This window comes from Nannospalax galili, unplaced genomic scaffold, assembly GCF_000622305.1.
Source record: "Nannospalax galili isolate Female #2095 unplaced genomic scaffold, S.galili_v1.0 scaffold1909, whole genome shotgun sequence".
NCBI classification, from domain to species: Eukaryota; Metazoa; Chordata; class Mammalia; order Rodentia; family Spalacidae; genus Nannospalax; species Nannospalax galili.
The window spans coordinates 355,835-376,203 of NW_008358834.1; the positions used below are offsets into that span (position 1 = coordinate 355,835).

At 45.5% G+C, this 20,369-nt stretch overlaps 1 protein-coding gene across 2 annotated transcripts in view; it reads left to right on the top strand.

Annotated features, from left to right (window-relative positions):
- Positions 1-13,548, top strand: part of Tgm7 (transglutaminase 7) — a 24,268-nt gene extending 10,720 nt beyond the window's left edge. The window contains exons 5-13 of one of the 2 annotated variants that reach the window (XM_008822340.3): positions 293-421; positions 508-685; positions 3,389-3,527; positions 7,939-8,042; positions 8,466-8,708; positions 10,123-10,449; positions 10,746-10,906; positions 12,827-12,960; positions 13,221-13,548. In XM_008822340.3, coding sequence (XP_008820562.1) covers positions 293-421; positions 508-685; positions 3,389-3,527; positions 7,939-8,042; positions 8,466-8,708; positions 10,123-10,449; positions 10,746-10,906; positions 12,827-12,960; positions 13,221-13,377 — 1,572 coding nt within the window. In that variant the 3' untranslated portion in view covers positions 13,378-13,548. The remainder of the gene's footprint in view (positions 1-292; positions 422-507; positions 686-3,388; positions 3,528-7,938; positions 8,043-8,465; positions 8,709-10,122; positions 10,450-10,745; positions 10,907-12,826; positions 12,961-13,220) is intronic. The other variant, XM_029558254.1, reaches the window with a different exon arrangement.
- Positions 13,549-20,369: the final 6,821 nt, after the last annotated feature.

The window sequence follows — 20,369 nt, forward strand, 5'->3', positions numbered from 1 at the left end:
GTGATGGTGCCCGAAAGCCTTTGCTGATCTCTGAGCCCAACAGGATTCTCTCATTCTTTGAATTCTTCAGCATTTTCTGTCAGAGCCACAAAGTTTAGTTTATCAGAGTTCGGAATCTAATACATTTCAAACTTGATTTACAAGCTCATCCAATGCAGGACCTTGTCTTGTGTTTGGGCCCTGCTGCCCTGCCCCTATACACACCATCCCCTAAAAGCCTGTTAATGACTGAGTTTCAGGATTCTCAACATTTTGGTTCTTCTCTGGTTTCTCCTATGAAATGTCTCACAAGTTTGAAGAGGACATCATTGATATCTGTTTTGAGATCCTGAACAAGAGCCTGTACTTTCTAAAGAATCCGTCTGATGACTATTCTCAGAGGGGCAACGTGGTGTATGTGTGCAGGGTGGTGAGTGCCATGGTGAGGACAGAAGCTACCTGCCCCAGCCCTGAGAACATCCTGGCCCTCCTGGGTATTGTAGAAACCTACCTGTCTGCTCTTTGCAGATCAACAGCAATGATGACAGTGGCGTGCTGCAGGGGAACTGGGGAGAGGACTATTCTCAAGGTGTCAGCCCTCTGGAATGGAATGGCAGTGTGGCCATCCTGCGGCAGTGGTCAGCCAGGGGCGGGCAGCCTGTGAAGTACGGACAGTGCTGGGTCTTTGCCTCTGTTATGTGCACCGGTAAGTAAAATGACTCATCACTGACTCGTCCTGACTTCTCCATCAGATCAGGCCATGATCATCTCCACTCACTGTGGCTCTCAAAGAGCCTGAAGTTTGCCCTAGGCCTACAGCTAGAGAGCAGTGTGCACACCAGCCCTTGGCCTGCACACTATTCATTCTCCAGGGATTGATGGGTTGTAATTACTTTGAAGTCTCCTTGAAGACTTGTTATAATGGCCACTCAGGCTGGGTGTTGTGGCACATGCCTGTAATTCCAGCACTTGAGAGGTGGAGGCAGTTGGATCAGGAGTTCAAGGTCATTCTAAGGAGTTTGAGGCTAGCTTGGATTACATGAGATCATGTCTAGGAAGGAAGGAAGGAGGGATGGAGGGACGGAGCCGGGGAGGGAAGGAGGGAGGGAGGGGGAAGGAGCTACTTGAGTAGAGCAATTTGTCCCCAAACCAAGGCAGAACACTTCTTCCTGCTCAGAGCCTGCAATGGGCAAATAGGTGGGGAAACTGGAGGTGTAAACAGTCTGGGATATCCCGACTCCCCATAGGCTTCTCTGAGAGACTCAAGTCATAATTAAGAGCTTTGCTATCTTGCTAACTACCCTTGAGGAGCATGGACACTTTATTCAATTGAGTGTATGTTTAATTATTTACAATTTGATGCCAAGTTGTTGGTCCAAGTATCTGTAAAGTTAAAGAGCTGGAAGATACTGAGGTGCTGCCTGTCTCCCCCATGTAAAGCAGACTTCACACAGGGCTGTCTAGTCATAATGTTGTGCTCAGTGTTTGCTGAAATAATAGGTTAATTCAAATGGAGAAGGATGAGGACAGGTTGGAGTTCTTGACTCTCTCAGAGGGAAAGCATAGTTTTGTAGTCATAGTCGAAGGCCTCAGACAAAAAAAATTGAAACCTGAGTATTCAAATCACGTGACCATATTAGCTTACTTACTCTGGCCTCTGGTCCCTGTTCTACCTTGGCAAGTCCCTGGCAGTCCAGATATGTATTATGGAGATTATCTTGAGCCCTCAGACCCTGGGATATGCAGGAGGACTAGGTCTGTGACTTGCTCCCCCATACCCTTTTGTCCTCACAGGTCACTGAGTGGGAAGGGCTGCGCCTGCCAAGCTGCCGCTGGCCAGCTATAGCCCAGGTCTGGTTCCCACACTGCAGCAGGTGTGTAGAAAGCCCAGGAGCCGTCTGTTATAGAGAGATGGTCCTCTTGGGGGCTCTTCAGTGAATTGAAACAATATAACTCTCATTCTTAGTACTCCTTTTACCTTTTTAAAGCATTATGGCCTTCCCAGCAGCCCCAGTGGATACTGTCTCCCCCTCCTTAGAAGAGTGGGTAGAATAGGCCTCTTTCTGAATTCACCACACTGACAGAGCTGAAGACCTTCGTCCCAAGGCACATATGACTTTTGGCGTGATTTTACCTGGTTCTAGAATGTTGGGGGTCTGTGTGTGTGTGTGTGTGTGTGTGTGTGTGTAAGTGTATAAGTCTGGGTTTGTGTCAGCTTTGAGTGCCTACATCTGTGAAATCTTAGCTTTAAGCGCCATCTTAAGAGGACACAAGAGGGAGCTGTTGGCTTATCAAAGACGGTTTTTGCTTGGTACATAGTTTCATCTCTGATGTCTTCCACTGTATCTCTAAAATGGAATGAATATTCTTTTCTCTATAGGCATTCTCTTATTTATCTATTCGTTTATTTTGCAATGTTAGGGAGTAAACCCAGAGCCTAGGAATGGCTGGGCAAGCACTCTATCACTGAGCTATGTTCTTAGTTCTCTTTTTTTCTCTCTCAACTCTTGTCTTTAAGTAGGATTACAGACTCAGAATTTCAGAACTGAAAGCCACTGAGTCCAACGCTTCATTTTCTTACTCAAAAGGGGATTAGTCTAGAGAAGTTAGGCCACTTTCCTCAGGTACCACAGCTTCTCTTTAGAAATTGGCCACAGCATAGCTCCAACGTTTTATTTATTTATTTTCTTTCTAATGCTCAAATGTCTTGAGCTCTTTATTTTTTTAAAAAATATATTTATTTTGTGTGTATGAGTGTTTGCGTGCACGTATGTAATGTAAGCGTACCATGTGTGTGCAGTGCTTGTAGAGGCGAGAAGAGGGCATTGGATCCCCTGGAACTAGAGTTACAGGTGATTGCAAGCCAGCATGTGGGTGCTGGGAACTGAACCCTGGTCCTCTGCAAGAGCAGCCAGTGCTCTTAATACATGCAGCCATCTCTCCAACCCTTAGGCTTTTTATTTTTAACTTGGAATGCTGATAAATGAAAGATTCCTAAATGGTAAGTTGAGTTAATAATTGCTTATTTTTATTTTATGCATATGAGTCTATTGCTTGTATGGTAAGTACACCCATGTCGTGCAGTATCTGCAGAGGTCAGAAGAGGACATTGGATGCCCTGGAACTGGAGTTATGGATAGTTGTTAGCTGTCATGTGGGTGCTGGGAATCGAACCTGGGTCCTCTGAAAGAGCGGTCAGTGCTCTTGACTGCTGAGCCATCTCTCCACCCCACAATGATTTCTTCCTCTTTGTGAATGGACATCGTTGATGGGAGAAGGTTCTGGATTGAGTGCTATGCTTTGGGAATAAAGAAGTCATGCCATTATCTTGAAGTTTAGAAATTATAAATGGGAAAGTAATAATTCTGCTTGAAATTTTCTCAGTGATTCCTTTTTTTCTTCTCTTTAGTAATGAGATGTTTAGGTGTTCCAACCCGAGTTGTTTCCAATTTCCGTTCTGCACACAACACAGATGGGAATTTGACCATTGATACCTACTATGACCGAACTGCAGAGATGCTGCCAACTCAGAAACCAGACAAAATCTGGTAAGAGGTGCTGTCTAACAGCTCTGCTCTGCCCCAAGGAAGGGGATGAAATTGACCTGATTTACTCTACCTGGGAGGCATGACTATCTCCCAGCTGCTGACCCTCAGAGAAAAATTCCCCATCCCAGGAGGCTGTTCTGACTAATTAGATCATCAAATTAAACTTATTTCAGACATCAAAGACACTGTTATAACATTCTGTACACCTCAGCCAACTGAATAGCTGTGTCCTGCAGTCCTGCACACCGGCCTGTAGGTCATCATTCTTTCCCTCTCTGAGTATTTGTGTGTTTGCGTGACCATTCTGTTTCCACTGAGGAGACAAAGCCACGACTTTTACTAGTCCTGAATTACTCTGCTACTTCCTCTGCTTCTGCCTCTTCATGCCTTACTCCCTCTCTGGGGAGTGGGGATTTATTTTTACACCTTGACTCTCTTTGCCTGGTTCTTTTCTTTTATGTTAACTTCTAGTCTGGTTTTCTGTTTTTCCTTTTCCAGTCGATTTCTAGGTGAAGTTTTTGAGTCTTGTGGGAAACAGCTGTGGACCTTACAGCTCCAATTTCCTTCTCTGTCAAATGCAGATAATGTCTACTTCACAGGGTTGTTAGGGCTAAAGGAGAGAATGCAGGTGAGCAGGAGTAGGGGTGGGGCGGGGGGGGATATGCACCCTGGCATCCACAGATAAGCTCCAAGGGACCTGAGTCATCTCTAGTTCAAGAATTAGTGGGGTGTGAGGAGGGGCTGGAGAGATGTCTCAACAGTTAAGAGCACTGACTGCTCTTGCAGAGGACTCAGGTTCAGTTCCCAGCATCACATGGAGGCTAACAACCATCCCCAACTCCAGTTGCAGGGGATCCAGCACCATCTTCTGATCTCTGAGGGCACTGCACGGCATGGGTGCACTTACATATATGCAGGCAAAACATACACATAAAATGGAAGGAAGGAAAGGAAGGAAAGGAAGGAAGGAAGGAAGGAAGGAAGGAAGGAAGGAAGGAAGGAAGGAAGGAAGGAAGGAATCAGTGGGCTATCTGAGAAGGCCATATCTCATTCTTAGAAGTCTGTCTACATAAATGTTTGCATAACTGAATCTAATCATAACAAGCCACAAACAAGGCCCACTCTGGAAAAAAAGAAAGGAACATAGTTCTCAAAACATCAGCATAATAAAGGCTGAGGAGCAGATCGAAGGTCAAAGGAAACTAAAGATACTCCACAACTAAATCACATTTGTGATCCTAGACTGAATTCTGTACAGAGAAAAAGAACATCAAGGACATCCATAGGACAATTGATAAACTGACACATGGTAAATTAGATCGTAAAAGTTTGTATTAAGTGCTAACGCTGGTTAATTATACAGGGTTATATGAGACATGGTCCTATTTGTAGGAAATCTGTGCATTCCATGCCATATTAAAGAAGACATGGAGACAAATGCTAATAATGGGTGAATTCTTAGTACTGTTCTTACAACTTTAAGTTGATAATTATTTTAAATTTTTTTCCTTTTATCTTTTGTTGCCTTCTGGTTTTTCATTCATTTACACAGAATTTCTATGAATGTGATACTGCACATCACAGTTAGGTATTCATGAATTTTTTTTTGCATTTTTATTGTGTGTCTTCATTGTACACAGTACAGTGCTACATACGGACATTTTCACAGCACTATATGCTGTGTGTTGGGCACATTTAGCCTAAACCTTTGGCCTCCCTCTTTCCCCCTTTCTCCTTGGTTCCCTTTGTTCCCTAGACTATCCCACTTCTTTGTGTCATAGTGCATCTATAAAAAAAAAATCTAAGGGCTGGAAAGATGGCTAAGTGGGTTAAAGGCAGTTGCCACCAAGCCTGATGACCTGAGTTAGAACCCAGAACCCACAAAGTGGAGGGAGAGAACTAACTCCTGAAGTTGTCCTCTGACCTCCATATGTGGGTCATGGCATGTCCACGTCCACTCGCAAAAGAAATAAATGTAAGCAAAAATTAAAATCTAGGAACTTCAAATGAGAGAACACATATTTGTTTTTCTGAGACTGGCTTAACTCAATATATTGATCTCCAGTCATGTCTGTTTTCCTGTAAACAACATAACTTTGTTCTTTATGACTGAAAAGAACTCCATTGTGCATATAGACCATATTTTCTTTATCCCTTCCTATGCTTGTAGGCATCTAGGTCTATCCTATAGCTTAGCTATTGTGAATAGTGCTGCTGAAAACACTGATGTGAAGTATCTGTGATATGCTGACTTGGAGTCCTTTGGCGAATACCCAGGAGTGGTACAGTGGGGTCATCTGGTAGCTCTATTGTTAGTTTTTTGAGAAACCGCTACAGTGGCTGGACTAGTCTACACCCCCATCAGTTCCCTATTGTCCATACCCTCACCAGCATTTGATTTTGTTTTCTTAATGATTGCCATTCTGACTGGGGTGAGAGAGAAGAGAGCATCTCGTTTGCATTTCTCTGTGGCTAGTGAGGCTGAACATTTTTCTGTATGTTTATTAGCCATTTATATTTCATCTTTTGAGAAATATCTGTTCATTTCATTAGCCCGTCTATTCATTGGGTTGTTTGATTTCTTGTTTAGTTTTTGGGAGGTGTTTCTTGATATATTTTAGATGCTAATTCTCTATAAGGTGTCAAGCTAGCAAAGATTTTCTCCCATTCTGTAAGCTGTTTCTTCATTCAATTAACCATTTCCTTTGCTGTGCAGAAGCTTTTAAATTTTATAAGGCCCCATTTGTCAGTTTGTTTCATTTCCTGAGTGACTGGAATCCTATTCACAAAATCTTTTCTTATATCTCAAAGTGTTTTTCCTCTAATAGTTTCAGGATTTCCATTAAGGTCTTTGATCTACTTGGAGTTAATTTTTTTTTTCTTTCTGAGTCAGTCTCCCTGTAGCCCCAGCTGCTGTGGAATTCTCTATGAAGACCAGACTGGCCTCAATCTCACAGAGATCTGAGTGCCTCTGCCTCCCCAACTCCCAGTGCTGGGATTATTGTTCCTAACTTGGAGTTGATTTTTTTTTTTTGCAGTGTGAGAAATAAGGATCTATTTTCATTTTTCTACATGTGACTATCTAGTGTTCTAGTTTGCCCTCAATTGCCGTGACAAAACACTTCAACCAATACCAACTTAGGGAGGAAAGGGTTTATTTAGCTCATATCTCCCGGGTCATAGTTCATCACTGAGGGAGCCCAAAGTAGAAACTCAGGGCAGAAACCTGGAGGCAGGAGCTGAAGCACAGACCATGAAGGAACGCTGCTTACTGGCTTGGTTTCCTGGCCCATGCTCAGTCTGCTTTCTTATACAATACAGAACAACCTGCCCACGGGTGGTACCACCCAGAGTGGGCTGGGCCCTTCAACATCACTCAACAATCAAGAAAATACCCCACAGACATGGCTACAGGTCAGTCCAAAGGAGGCAATTCCCCAGTTGAGGCTCCCTCTACCCAGGTGTGTCAAGTTAACAACTAAAGCTATCTTCTCAGCACCATTTGTTAAAGAAGCTATCTTTTCATTTAAAAATTTAATTTTTAATTATGTGTGTTTGTGTGTGTACCTGTATATTGATTTGTGCATATGAGTGTGGTGCTCATGAAAGCCAGAAAAGGGCATCAGATCCCCAGGAGCTGGAGTTATAGGTAGTTGTGGACCCAAACCAAATTTGGGTCCTCTGCAAGAGCAATTTGTACTCTTAACCACTGAGTCATCTATCCAGTCTTGAAGAAACTGTCTTAACTTTGTTGTATATTTTTTGGGCATCTTTGTCAAAAATTGTCTTTGGCTATAGCCTTTTGCATTTATATTTGGGTTTTCTGTTGTATTCCACTGATCCATGTATCTGCTTTTGCACTAATAACCATGCTGATTTTATTACTATGGCTCTGTAGTATAACTTGAAATCAGGATTGATGATGTCTTTGGCATTATTCTTTTTGCTCAGGATTGTGGTCTTTTGTTGTTCCATATGAATTTTAAGGTGCTTTTCTATTTCTGTGAAGAATGGCATTGGAATTTTGATGGTGGCTGCATCAAATTTTGATGATAGATTGCTTTTGGCAGTATAGCCAATTTTCACAGTATCAATTTTCCCAATTCACAAGCATGACGGGTCTTTCCATCTCCATTTCTTTCTTCAGTGTTAAAGTTTTCATTGTAGAGGTTTTTCATTTCCTTGGTTAGGTTCATTCCAAGCTATTTTATGGGCTTTTTTTTTTTTTTGAGGCAATTGTGAATGGGATTATTTCCCTGATTTCTCTCTTTAAGCTTATAATTACTTTCTATAAAAAAGTAAAGGAAAATAGAAGACTAAACAACGAATGGTATAAATCACTCTGCCTAGTATCTGATGCTTGGAAAATCCTCAGAAAATACAAGTCCTGGCTCCTTCTTCCCTTCTGCAGGAACTTCCATGTCTGGAATGAGTGCTGGATGATCCGGAAAGACCTTCCACCAGGATACAATGGGTGGCAAGTTCTTGACCCCACTCCTCAGCAAAACAGCAGTGGTGAGAGAGGACCATGGTGGCAGGGGCCAGGCTCCATGGGAGGCCAAGTGCCACATAGCAGAAGCCAGAGGAGAGCATTCTCTCATTTTACCCCTTTTCCAGTGCTGTAGCTGAGATAGTGTCAGATCTGGGTATAACTTTGTCATTGACAGTGGGCTCACCTGGATGCTCCAGTAGACTGCCCTGTTCTTTCTTGACCTGTAATGTGGGGAAGATGGTAATGACAACAGACACTTCACAGGGTGACTGAGGATCAGATAAATTAGTACACAGAAATGTGCTTGGTAAACTGGAGGAAACAAGCCCTGGGGTGAGGGGCATTATTGCTACTGCCTATCTTTCTCACCACCTCCCATAATCACAGCCAGTTGCCTTACCTCATATGTGAGCAGCCATGTCCCACAATTCCTGTTACCTCCACAGGGCTGTTCTGCTGTGGCCCTGCCTCAGTGAAGGCCATCAGGGAAGGGGATGTCCATCTGCCCTATGATACCCATTTTGTGTATGCTGAGGTGAATGCTGATGAAGTCATTTGGCTCTTTGAGAATGGTCAAGCCCAGGAAATCTTAGCCCATAACACCAATTCAATCGGGAAGGAGATCAGCACCAAGATGGTAGGGTCAGATGAGCGCCTGGACATCACCAACTCCTACAAGTACCTAGAAGGTGCCTGGGCCTCGGGTTTTGGGGAGGGGAGTAGGGGTAACCACTGGCAGGCCACAGGTGAAACCATCTCTACCTTCTCTTTAGGACAAACTGCCAGGGGACTTTCCTGGATCCTGGGCATTTGGCTTTAGGATAGATTTGCTCAGTCTTAGCAAATAAAGATATAAGGTACCTGGTTAAATTTGAATTCCAGATAGATTCAGAAAAGCAAACATATATCCCAAATGGTATATGTGATATCTTTAATTTTTTTCTGTTATATTTATTCATTTTGTGTGTATGTGTGTGTATGTGTGCACATGCCACAGTGTATGTGTGGCGATCCAAGGCTAACTCACAGGAGTTAGTTTTTTCCTTCCATTATGTGGGTCCTGAGGCTCAAACTCAAGTCCTCAGGCTTGGCTGTAGGTGCCTTATCCACTGAGCCATCTCACCAGCCCTGTGTGTGACATCTTCATGTTAAAAAGAATTCATTATTTGTCTGAAATGCAAATTAACTGGGTATAGATTTTAGTATAGTAGTGTTCCAAATATTGCATGCAATAAAAGTTACTGTGGCTTATCTTGTTAAAATTTAATTGGAGGTCCTGTATTTTATCTAGTAACTCTCCCAGGGTCACACTACTGTTTCTTTATGTCCACCACAGTAGGGGTGGCAGTAAGGGGAGAGATGGACACTCAGAAGGGAGAGGGCTCTGGGCCTGTAGAAGGGAGCTGACATCCCCATGGAGAGCTTCGGTGGACTCTGGCCACCTGAGAACTAAGCAAGGCTTTGCCATGCTATAGGTGGGTAAGCCTGGACTGTCTTCCCATGCCTCCACTTCCTTATCAGTAAAATGGGATAACACTATCTCAGAGGGTTAAGTGAGCAAGTATGTAGAGCACACTGGGAGCATGGTAACTGCTCTAGAGGAGTCTGCAGTTTGGAGTAAGTTAGAGTTAAGCCTGGATGCTGAGCTATCCCCAAGGGAATGACAGGAAGTTCTATTTAAAAGGTTTGAATATGTATTTTTAGGAGAGAGGATGCAGGCAGGGACCAGAAGCCTCTGGTTTTGAGATGGTAGCAAATTGGTGGCAGAGAGCCGTGCTGAGTGCTTAACTGAGCAATTCATATGACTCAAGTTTTCAGTAACTCTGAGGCAAGCCACTGTCACCCCTGGGTGTCCTATGACAGAATTGGGCACTGAGAGATGAAGAGACTGTGATGTAGCAAGCAAGGGGTTGAAGCCAATCCCAAGGCAGCACCAGTCCCATCTCCAGCCATGATAGTGCATGCCTACCTGCCCTGCTGTTCACTATATATCATTGCTCTAAGCTTCTGGATGTTTAGTTATTTGTTTTCCCAAGAAGGTTATTGGCCTTCCACACCCCTTCCCCACTGATGTCTTTGTTCTACATGGATTTATTCTTCCAGGGTCCCCTGAGGAGCGGTCTATATTCATGAAGGCTTCCAAGAAAATGCTAGAAACAAGAAGGGCCTCTTCACCCCTCCTGGATCTCCTAGGATCTGAGAGCTTTAAGGATCAGCCAGTGCAGCTTCAGCTTCACCTGGCCAGGACACCCATGTGGGGCCAGGACCTACTGCTCATGCTACATGTTCAGAGGGTGCCAAACAGAGCACATGGTCAGGGCTCCATCAGAATGACAGTGCGCTTCTGTGCACAGGCCCTGCTGCATGGAGGCAGCACCCGGAAGCCCCTTTGGAGACATTTGGTACACTTGAACCTGGATTTGGGGAAGGGTGAGTATGAGGCAGACCTGAGCAGGTACCTATAGGAGGGGAACTTTGGGTTTGTGAATAAGACTGGACTGGTCCAGCCAAATCACTGAGAATCCTTCCCCTAAAACACACGTATCCCAGGCAGTGAGGCTGCTACTGGGCTATTGAATGCCAGTGCTATTCCTGTGGGCCCCTCCTATCAGGTCAGACAACAGTGATCTCTGGGGGCAATCTTCCTCTCTGACACATCCCCTGGACTCAAGGTGATTTATTTTTTATTTTTTATTCTTTATTTTTTATTTTTTGCCTGTGCTTAGAGATACAGCGTCCACTCCTCCTGCCCTACAGCAATTACAGAAACAATTTGACAGATGAAAAGCTGATCCGTGTGTCTGGCATTGCTGAAGTTGAAGAGACAGGGAGGTCCATTCTGGTCCTAAAAGATTTCTCTCTGGAGCCTCCCTGCTTATCTATTGAGGTGAGGTCTCTGGACAGAGATGAGGGCCCAGAGATTCTCTGATGCTACACATGGCTGGGGGTACAGCAGTGAGCAACATCTTGCCCTGCCTTAGACAGCAAATGGATGAGCTTAGCACAGTGTAGTGTGGTCTCTGGGGTTTTATTCTTGATCTTAGCCAAAAGGCTGAGCAGCAGCAGTCTCTAGAGGGGCCTCTAGTGTTCCTCACAAAATGAAAGGTGGGGTATGAGAGCACCTCAGGGCCACAATATGCAGGGGATGCAGAGGAAGACACTGTGTAGAAAATGGCTGATGGCATGTTAGCATGGAGACATGTTAAATAAGGAAAAATCACTTTGCAAAGGTAAAGAGGAAAAAAGGGTAATTTCTGGGACATAGGGAGGAGGAGACAGGTTTAAGACAGACAAGGAGGTCAAGTTCAAAGGGTGACTGCTGAGTAAGGTGGAGGGTGACAAGCAAAAGGAAAACCATGAAGCAAACCTGGTTTCAAGTTCCAATGCCAGAGTGGTTGGTGTGGCTCTAACATGAGAAAGAATTAAGATGAGGGAAAGGTTCACAGAAGAGAGCGACTGTGTTCCCCTTCTCCTGTCACCGGTTTTCTTTCCCCAAAGCATCCTTTCCCCACCCTCCCTTTCTCTCCCAAAGACTTGCCAACTGTGTACTTCAAGCCTGGTCCTGTACCTAGTGACTTGGTTAGCAGCATGCCCAGACTTTAGCCAGTAGGAAAACCGGGTAGATCAAAATTGGATCATAAGTAGCCCACTTGTAGTTTTCACCTGGGTCTGCTGTGGGGTTGTCAGGCCAGGTAATGCTGGGTGGCCTCTGTGTGGAGCAAACAGTGGGCAGAGTTGCAAGTGCAGACACAAGCTTGGTACGGAGGCAATGGCCCTGCTTGTTACCCAGAGCAGAGCCCTGGTTGTAGTAGGAGCCAAGTACAGCACAGCTCATGCCAAGTAAGCTGTAGATTGGTCTCAATGGCTGCGGGACATAGGGATAATTTGAATCATTGTGCTCGATTCCAAATTTAGTTTCACCTATTTGGCTTTGACACCATCATTAGAGACTTGGTTCTTTTGTTGAATTCCAGGGAAGTTAGGGTATGCTCTTTCTCCTCTTTGATTCTCTAGCCAAGCTAGAAAAGCTCTCCATGTGATCTGAGTGATCAGAACTCATTTGAGTTTAGTACTCATTTACTGATATACATCATTTGGCCGACACTATCCTAGGCTCCAGAAGTGGGGATGGAATCCCTGCCTCCCATCACTGGCCAAGGCTGAGCTGCCCCATGACACAGACCTCAGAAGTGAAATACTGAACACACCTGGAAAAAAAACAGTGCATCCTGCTGATGTCTGAGAAAACAGAACAGGACGGGGGAGAGATCCTGGGCTAAGGTCTAAGACCCCCTAGGCTAGGTCTGAATTCTGCCAGCAACACATCATGGGATCTTGGCCTTATCATTTCTTTATTGATGGAGTGAAAGGGTGAAATGATATAACTGATGGCACATGGGTGGCATATATGACACTAATTCCTGGTCCCATGCCTGGGTCAGACACTACTAATCAATCATGTCTGGCTGGATTTGTCCTTGACAATCCTACCTAATACATGCTAGGTACCAGTAATGCTTCAGAGCTGGTACTTTGACATCTAGTAGACAACTTGAACTAGAGAGTGGGGTGGGGAACAGGTTTCACTTCTCTATCCATTCCTAATTGATGGTATCTTCCTGAAGTGTTCTAACCTTCTAGAACAGGTGAACATATGTGTTAGTCTTAGCTATTCTCATTTTACATCTTCCTCTCCCAATGGCAGTACCTAAAGTAGTCCCTGATGATCATAAGAATGTAAATTTCCTGAATGGGGTGCAGAAGTGAAATCAGGGTCCCAGGGCACCTCTGTCTAATCTTTATACAGGTGTTTGAAAGGGCTGAGATGGGCAAGGTCCTGAGTGTCCACATCACCTTCACCAACACACTAACAGTGGCCCTGAGTAACTGTACCATGGTGCTGGAGGGAAGTGGCCTCATCAATGGACAGATAACCAAAGAGTAAGTAATGCCACTCTCTGCCCTTTTGACAATCTGCCTCTTGTGCTGGTCTCTGAGATGCCGTGCCTCATGGGACCATAGGACCCTCCTCAATCTCCAGATACCACTTTCTGGCCCCTACTTTCCCAACCTCAGGAAAGCTGGGGTTTGGTGGTACTGGGGGAGTGGGAGGTGCTTACCCATTAAATGAGTTTTCCTACCCCATTGCCCACCCAAGCAGTCACTCCCCCAGGCCACAACAGGCTGCTTTTGACTTTCAGCCTTGGGACTCTGATGGCTGGACAAACAATCCGAATTCAACTGGAGCTCTCCCCCATCAAAGCTGGGCCCCACCAGCTACAAGTCCTCATCAGCAGCAATGAAGTTAAGGAGATCAAGAGCTACAAGAACATCCTTGTTGTTGCTACCGCTTCCTGAGCCCTGCTTCTGGGTGCCATGTCTAGTCTCCCCCAAGCCCCTCCAGTACTGCCTTGCTGCTTTCTATTTCTGAAGGTCTTGTCTTTGTTCTACCTCTGTTGTAGTGGAGAATGAAGGTCTGCAGAATCACTATGCACCATGGGAAGAAATAATAAAGATGCCTTAGCTCTTTCCTGTACTAACAAGTCACTTACTACTACCACTGGCCTGGCTGCCAGCTGTGTGACTACAAGGGCCCTCCCTGCTCCTCTGTTTTCTATTACCTCCCTTAAGACCCTCATCCACAAACTAAGCCCACTACCACCTTCTCTGAAGCTGCCCATCTGGAACTGAGGATCCCAGGTCTCTCCACTTACATGTCCCTAAGTGAGTCTGGAGGTGGAGGTGGGAGGGAGGCCAGGGAAGGTGGCAAATGCAATGCCCAACCCCCTGAAGCTGCTCTGCAGGATTTCTCAATCCAAGAGCATCCAACATGGTAGGGAATCCCTTTGAGCAGACACATACCCCACAAATGAGGCAGATGCTCAAGATGCTGAGAAGCCTGGCCATCATTTTCTCTGACCTCACAACCTCCCCTCTTGCCCCCTCCCCTCTGATCATCCACCCTCTCGTGGCATCCTAACTCTCTACAGCCGCTCTTCCTTTGCATCTGTGTTGTTATTTTCAGGACAGAGGGAGACAGTCTTTTGCATTTCCTCCCTGTAGTTACTGAAATCATCCATGATTATCCTTGATAATTTGGAAAGAAAAACGTGGAGATGACACCAAAGAAAAATCACCAATAACTTCCACATCCTAGTGGAAAATCCCTGCTAGCATTTTATGATGCATCATTTTGGTCTCTTTCCTCCCTCCCTCCCTGTCTCTGTCCCTTCTTCCTCCCTCTTTCCCTCCTTCCCTCATTGACTGACTCTCCCTGTCAGTTTTCAGATATGGGCCCTTTGCTCATTTATTTAGCTCCTTTTACCAAGTTCCTCCTCCTCCCCTTCCTCCTCCCCCTCTTCCTCCTCCCTTCTATTTTGTATCTCAGGCTGACCCAGCCCTGTGCCTCCCTATCCCTGCCTATGCCCAGCTGCTTAGTCCAGCAAAAGTAGGAGCCTGCACATCCTCCATCATGTGTGCCAGCTGCACCTGTCCCCATTGAGCATCCCTGGGCATTTCTGTGTGCTCTAACACTACCTCATAACTGCTGAGTTCCAGGCAGCTCCTGCCCACAGGACAGGCTCACCTGGCCTGGTTCTTTCAGAAATGTAATACCTTGCCTTTCTGTGAAGTGTCTTCTGGTCACTGCCCTGTCCTGTTCCTGGCTGTGTCACTCAAGTGGACAGAGCTCCTACTGTGCCTCTTAGGGGGATGTGAACCTTAATCATTTCTGTCTTCCTGGTTCACCTTTCTTCTTACCTAAAAAGTGAGAAGGACACACTCTGTGGCATTTTCTTCTTTTTTGTGCATGTAAACCCTCTGGCTTTGTTTCTCCTCCTCAATCATATTAGGTAGATCATCTCAAAACCCCTTTGAGCTGGTCATCCTCCCAGCCCAGAGCATGAGGTGATCTCATAGGTGACACTCAGATAAGAAGTGGATTCTATAGTGCTTTGTAATTGTGAGGCACATTCACTTCTTGAGGTACTTTAATGCTTTTAATCTCTTAGGTGAGGGTAGGGAGAGGGATGGGGCAGAGAAACGTAATTGAATCTGCCAATTTGGGCTGCCCTTTGTGGTCCTTTGCAGGAACCCTTAGCACAATTTCCCCAGACTGAGTCTATAGATAAGGAAACTGGAACTTTCTTAGGGGCCTATCAGAAATTCTTAGGGCTGGAATTAGTTCCCAAGTATCTCTGGGTCTTAGGAAGGTCTGGAGCTCCCACTGTCCTTGAACTGGCTTGCTTCTTGGGCATGATAGGTGAGTCGTCTACTCAAGTGTTCCTCCTCTGAGGTCATACTCCTGCTTCCATCCAGGCAGGAAGGTGCTCACTGGTTCTGCTCAGCTTCTCTGGACCAAGGGATAAGCTGCTGTGATCAGAGCTGCCTTCCTGCCTTCCCATACCCTGTGACTAATGGACTCCAGGGGAAGGCTAAACCTGTAAATCACCTCCTTACTGTCCAGGTCCTATTTAGACCCAAGGTCCTGGCGGTCCTGCCAGAGGAGCCACTCCTGGTTTCCTGGCCCCCCAAATGGGCTTTGTACTCTTGCCCTCCTTCCTGCCCTCCATTCCTCCCTCCTTTCCTCCTCCCCCTTTCTCCATCCCATCCCTCCCTTCCTTCCTCCTTTTTTAAAAAAAATTTATTTATTATTTTTATTTTATGCGTATGCGTGTATTGCCTGCATGTAGATAAGTGTGCCCCTGTCGTGCAATGCTCCCATTGGTCAGAAGAGGCTGTTGGATCCCCTGGGACTGGAATTACGGACAGTTGTTAGCTGCCATGTGGGTGGGTGCTGGGATTCAAACCTGGGTCTTCTGTAAGAGCAACTAGTGTTCTTAACCACTGAGCCATCTCTCCAGCCCCTCTTCCTCCTTTTTTAAAAGGGCAAGCAAGCAAGAAAAGTCTATTGAGAAGTAAAGAAACAGCTCCCTGGGCTGGAGAGATGGCTCAGCAGTTAAGAGCACTGACTGCCCTTGCAGAAGACTGGGGTTCAGTTCCCAGTACCCACATGGTGGCTAACAATCATCCATAACTCAGGTACTAGGGGGTCCGATACCCTCTTCTGACCTCTGTGACATTGCATGACACAGGTATACTTACATGCAGGCAATACATTCATACACAAAAAATAAAAATAATAAAATAAAAAATAAAAAGAAACAGCTCCCTGCAGCAGGGAGGGGTCTTGAAAACCAGTTACCCCCTGTGACATGTTCACTCCCTCTCTCCTGTTCATTTAGTCACCTTAGATCAGTCTTCTCAGAGTGCTTCCTGCCCATGGTAGGTCCTGGGGAGGACAGATGTGAATTCTTTGTCTCTGCTCCCAGTATTATAACTGTCCTGGCAGGAATGAAGATCTTCGAGAGATACTTGTGCCCCTCCCTTTGGCTATCAGACTGTTGGAACGATGAATTCCAAGGAGTTGGAATTTCTCCAGGAGTTGCATACTGGGAGAAGGAAAAGGCTGAATCTTGGTGCCAATCAGTGATGAAAGAAATTTCGCAAGTTCTGACAACTTGTAGCAAAGACCAGAATGGAGATAATTATGCTGGGCAGAACCACACATAGATTTCGATTCTATTTACCCCCTCCTCCAACTCCTCCAAGAATCTACCCCCTCCCTATCCACCCAACTTTGTGTTCTCATTTTTTTTCATTATTAAAATACATCAAGTTTAATTTCTCTTCCATATATACTCTTGAGAGTGGTGCCGTCCACTGGAGCATGGTTGGCTTATCAGGGGCCACACCTTTAAAGAAAATGGACTCTTCCTTTCCCAACAGCTATCAATTGCCAATAGCTCCTCAGCTAGGGGTGGGACTTTGTGCCCACCTCCCCTCTCCATGCTGGGATTTTGTCTGGCTTGAGCTTGTGCAGATCTTGTGTGTGCTGTCACAACTGCTGTGTGTTTATATGCATATCTCCTCTGTTGTGTACAGAAAACACTGTTTTGTTATAGTCAGTCATCCACTGTGTCTGGTTCTTAAATCTTTCTGCCCCCTCTTCCATGATGATCCCTAAGCCTTGGGAGGAAGGGGTGTGATACAGATATCTCATTTAGGGCTGAACATTCTATAGTCTATTATTTGCAACTTGGCCAGTTGTAGGTCTCTGTGTTAATCGTCATCCACTGCAAAAAGAAGCTTCTCTGATGAGAGCTGAGTGCTCTAATCTATGGGTATAATGATAAGTCATTAGGAGTTGGTTTAATACTATGTTCATTTAGTAGAATAATAATAGGAGTTTCTCTCCTAGGGCCTAGGGCCTGATTAGTTGCAGGTTCTTGGCTGTAGTGGTGCCAGGTATGGGTTCCATCTTGTGAAGCAGGTCTTACATCCATTCAGAAAGTGGCTGGTTACTCCCATAACATTATGCCATTATCGCACCAGTGGACGTATCTTGTCAGGCAGATCTTTATTTTAGTTCACAGGTTCACAGGAAAAGATGGATGATTTCTTTTCTTCTTCAGTAGCCTACATAGCACCTTCCAGCACTAGTCAGTAGAATGAAGCTGTGAGGTCAGTACCCACTTGAATTCTTCATGTTCCATGACTCAAGTATGTGTTGTTTTCAGCAATAGGGTCTTACTGTCAAGTTCTGGAAAGTAGCCGAGAGCAATGAAAATAACCTGTAATGTCTGGGTATCTATGGGAGCTCCGCTGGCCAACAGCTCCAAAAAGGTAACCCATTCCTGGCACTAGGCTTTTTATTTGTTAGCCTGTAGTGTCTAGTAGGGGCATTGTTGCCCTGTTATAGGGTAACTCCATTTAGACTCTTTCAGGTTTGAGCCTAATAACTCTGGTAATAGTATGGGGAGGACTTGGGGCATGGGCAGAGCTGCCCGTACTGCAGCCACTCACACTGGCACTACTCCAAGGGATTTACTCACAGTGGCTGCTGGATGGCTCCAGAATCCTCTCAAGCTTTTCCAGGAAGGTCATGGTGCTCCTCATCCTGTCTCCATGGAGACTGGGCTCCTTCTCCTCCAGCCACCACACCTCTCCAGACCTGTTCACTCTGGCTGTACTCACCTTCTTGTCTCCCTTCATATTAAATTGTCATCCCTCTGCCCCTTCTTCTCTGCATGTGGCAGTGGGCTCAGGCATTGAGCCTTCGTTCATGCCTGGGTCATCTTTTAATTCCTCTGCTCCATCAGGCAGCACAGAACTGGAAAACTGACTATGTTTTAAATACTGCATTAAACATTTACAAAGCTCTGGAGTTTGGCTGCATTCAAAAGCTGGCTCACCAGTTCTTTGTGACAGGTCTTGGGAAAACAAATATCATTAAGTCTTGATTTCCTCATCTGTTATATAAGCCTAATAAGAATTGCTAATTCATAGCGATATTGTGAGACCAAAAGGGCTCATGCATATAAAAGGGCTCATGCATATATCTAGTACTCCAAAACTACTACCAATTCTATGAGTGGTGGTGCTACAATTATTATCCACTGTCATTATTATTTTCCAGTATTAATAGTTATAATGTGGAGAAATGTTTTGATTAATAGAGGTTGCAGGGCAACAGGCACCTAACTTCCAGTTTAATGGAGGTTACCAGGATGATGCCTGGGAGCTAGAGAAAGTAGACAAGACAGAAGAGAACATTTTATAATGAGAACAATGGGGAGAGAGAGAGAGAGAGAGAGAGAGAGAGAGAGAGAGAGAGAGAGAGAGAGAACAGAGCGTAGCCAGAGAAGAGATGTGGGTGGTCTCCATCAGAGAACAGAAGAGGTTTAGCCTGCCTCGGCTCCAGGTGGGGAAGAAAACATCCTCAAGGACTTTCAGACCATTGAAAACTTTGGACTTCACTTTGTTGGATCCTAAGCAGAAGAGCAACTTCAGAAAAATCACTGGTGATAAATTTGGAGAAAGGAGGTGTGCTGGATAGCTTTAGTGTCAACTTGACACACCTGGGTTGAAGGAGCCTCAATGGGGGAATTGCCTGCATTGGACTGGCCTGTGGCCATGTCTGTGGGGCACCTTCTTGATTGTTGAGTGATGTGGGAGGGCCCAGCCCACTGTGGGTGGTTCTACCCCTGGCCAGGTGGGCCTGTGTTGCATAAGAAAGCAGGCTGAGCCCCTTGCCAGGGAGCAAGCCACTAAGCAGCATTCCTCCAGGGCCTGTGCTTCAGCTCCTTCCTCCAGGTTCCTGTCCCGAGTACCTACCTTGGGCTCCCTGATGAACTATGACCTGGGATATGTAAGCCAAATAAACCCTTCCTTCCCAAGTTGGTATTGGTCAGAGTATTTTTCCACAGCAATGAAGAAACAAACTAGGACAGAAATTGGTACCAGACAGTGGGGCACTGCTATGACAGACCTGACACTGGAGGATTGTGGAAGCATTTGGAACTTTGGGCTGGAAAAGCCATTGCATGCTTAGTTTGTTGCTGTGGAGCTTGGAACAGTTATGTTGAAAGAGTTGTGGACGATGGCTTGTGAAGTTTCAAAGGGAAGCAGAGACTATCAGGGCTGTACCTGTGATATTTTGAATTGAGAATCTGTGGGTTCTGGTTGGCTGGGGCTGAAGAATCAGCTGTGATTAAGAAGAGACCAGAACCTGAAGTAAAACCTTTGCTTTACTGGGACAATTGATGCTGGTTAGCTGGGGCTGAAAAATCAGCTGTAAGTAACAAGAGACCAGCATCACTGTGGTGAAGTCTTCTGGGAGGTATTTCCTCAGGGTCAGCATACAGAGGGGACCCACACCTCTATTTCAAGTTGGAAGCAGGACTTGGTAATGTGTAAAAGTCTCCTACATGGTTCTGGTGATGAAAGCATGAAGGGGTCACAGAGAGCAGCTGAAGCTTGGCACTGGGAGAGGCCAGGAAAGGCCGTAGGTGAAAGTGCAGCTTCAGTTGTAGTGAAGACCCCAGGATTGAAGCGGTCATGGAGAGAATCTGAGGCTTTACACCCCAGAGGCAAGAAGAGGCCATTGGTGAAGGTGTAGCCTCAGTTTCAGTGGAGACCCCCGCTTTTTGGGGATGCCAGGACCATGGGACGACCACCAAGGGCAGCAGCAGTGTGGAATGGAGCCAGCCTGGGTCTGCGAGATGAGCTGAGTGTGCTGTGGACAGTAGAGTCAGAGAAGTGGAGCTTCCAGAACCCTTTGGAGCCCAGAAGATCATGAGTGAATCCCAAATGTCCAGCCTTGATACTTTGCTGGACTTGGTTTTGCTTAGGTGTGCCCAGTTCTTCCCTTTGAAATAAGACAGTACTTGTTTTGGATTTTAAAGAAGCCCACCCACAGTTAAGAGATTTTTATAAGAGACTATAGACTTTCAGGTGTCTGGATTTTTTAAGGACTGTGGGACTTTTAAGGTTGTACTGTCTTATGTTGT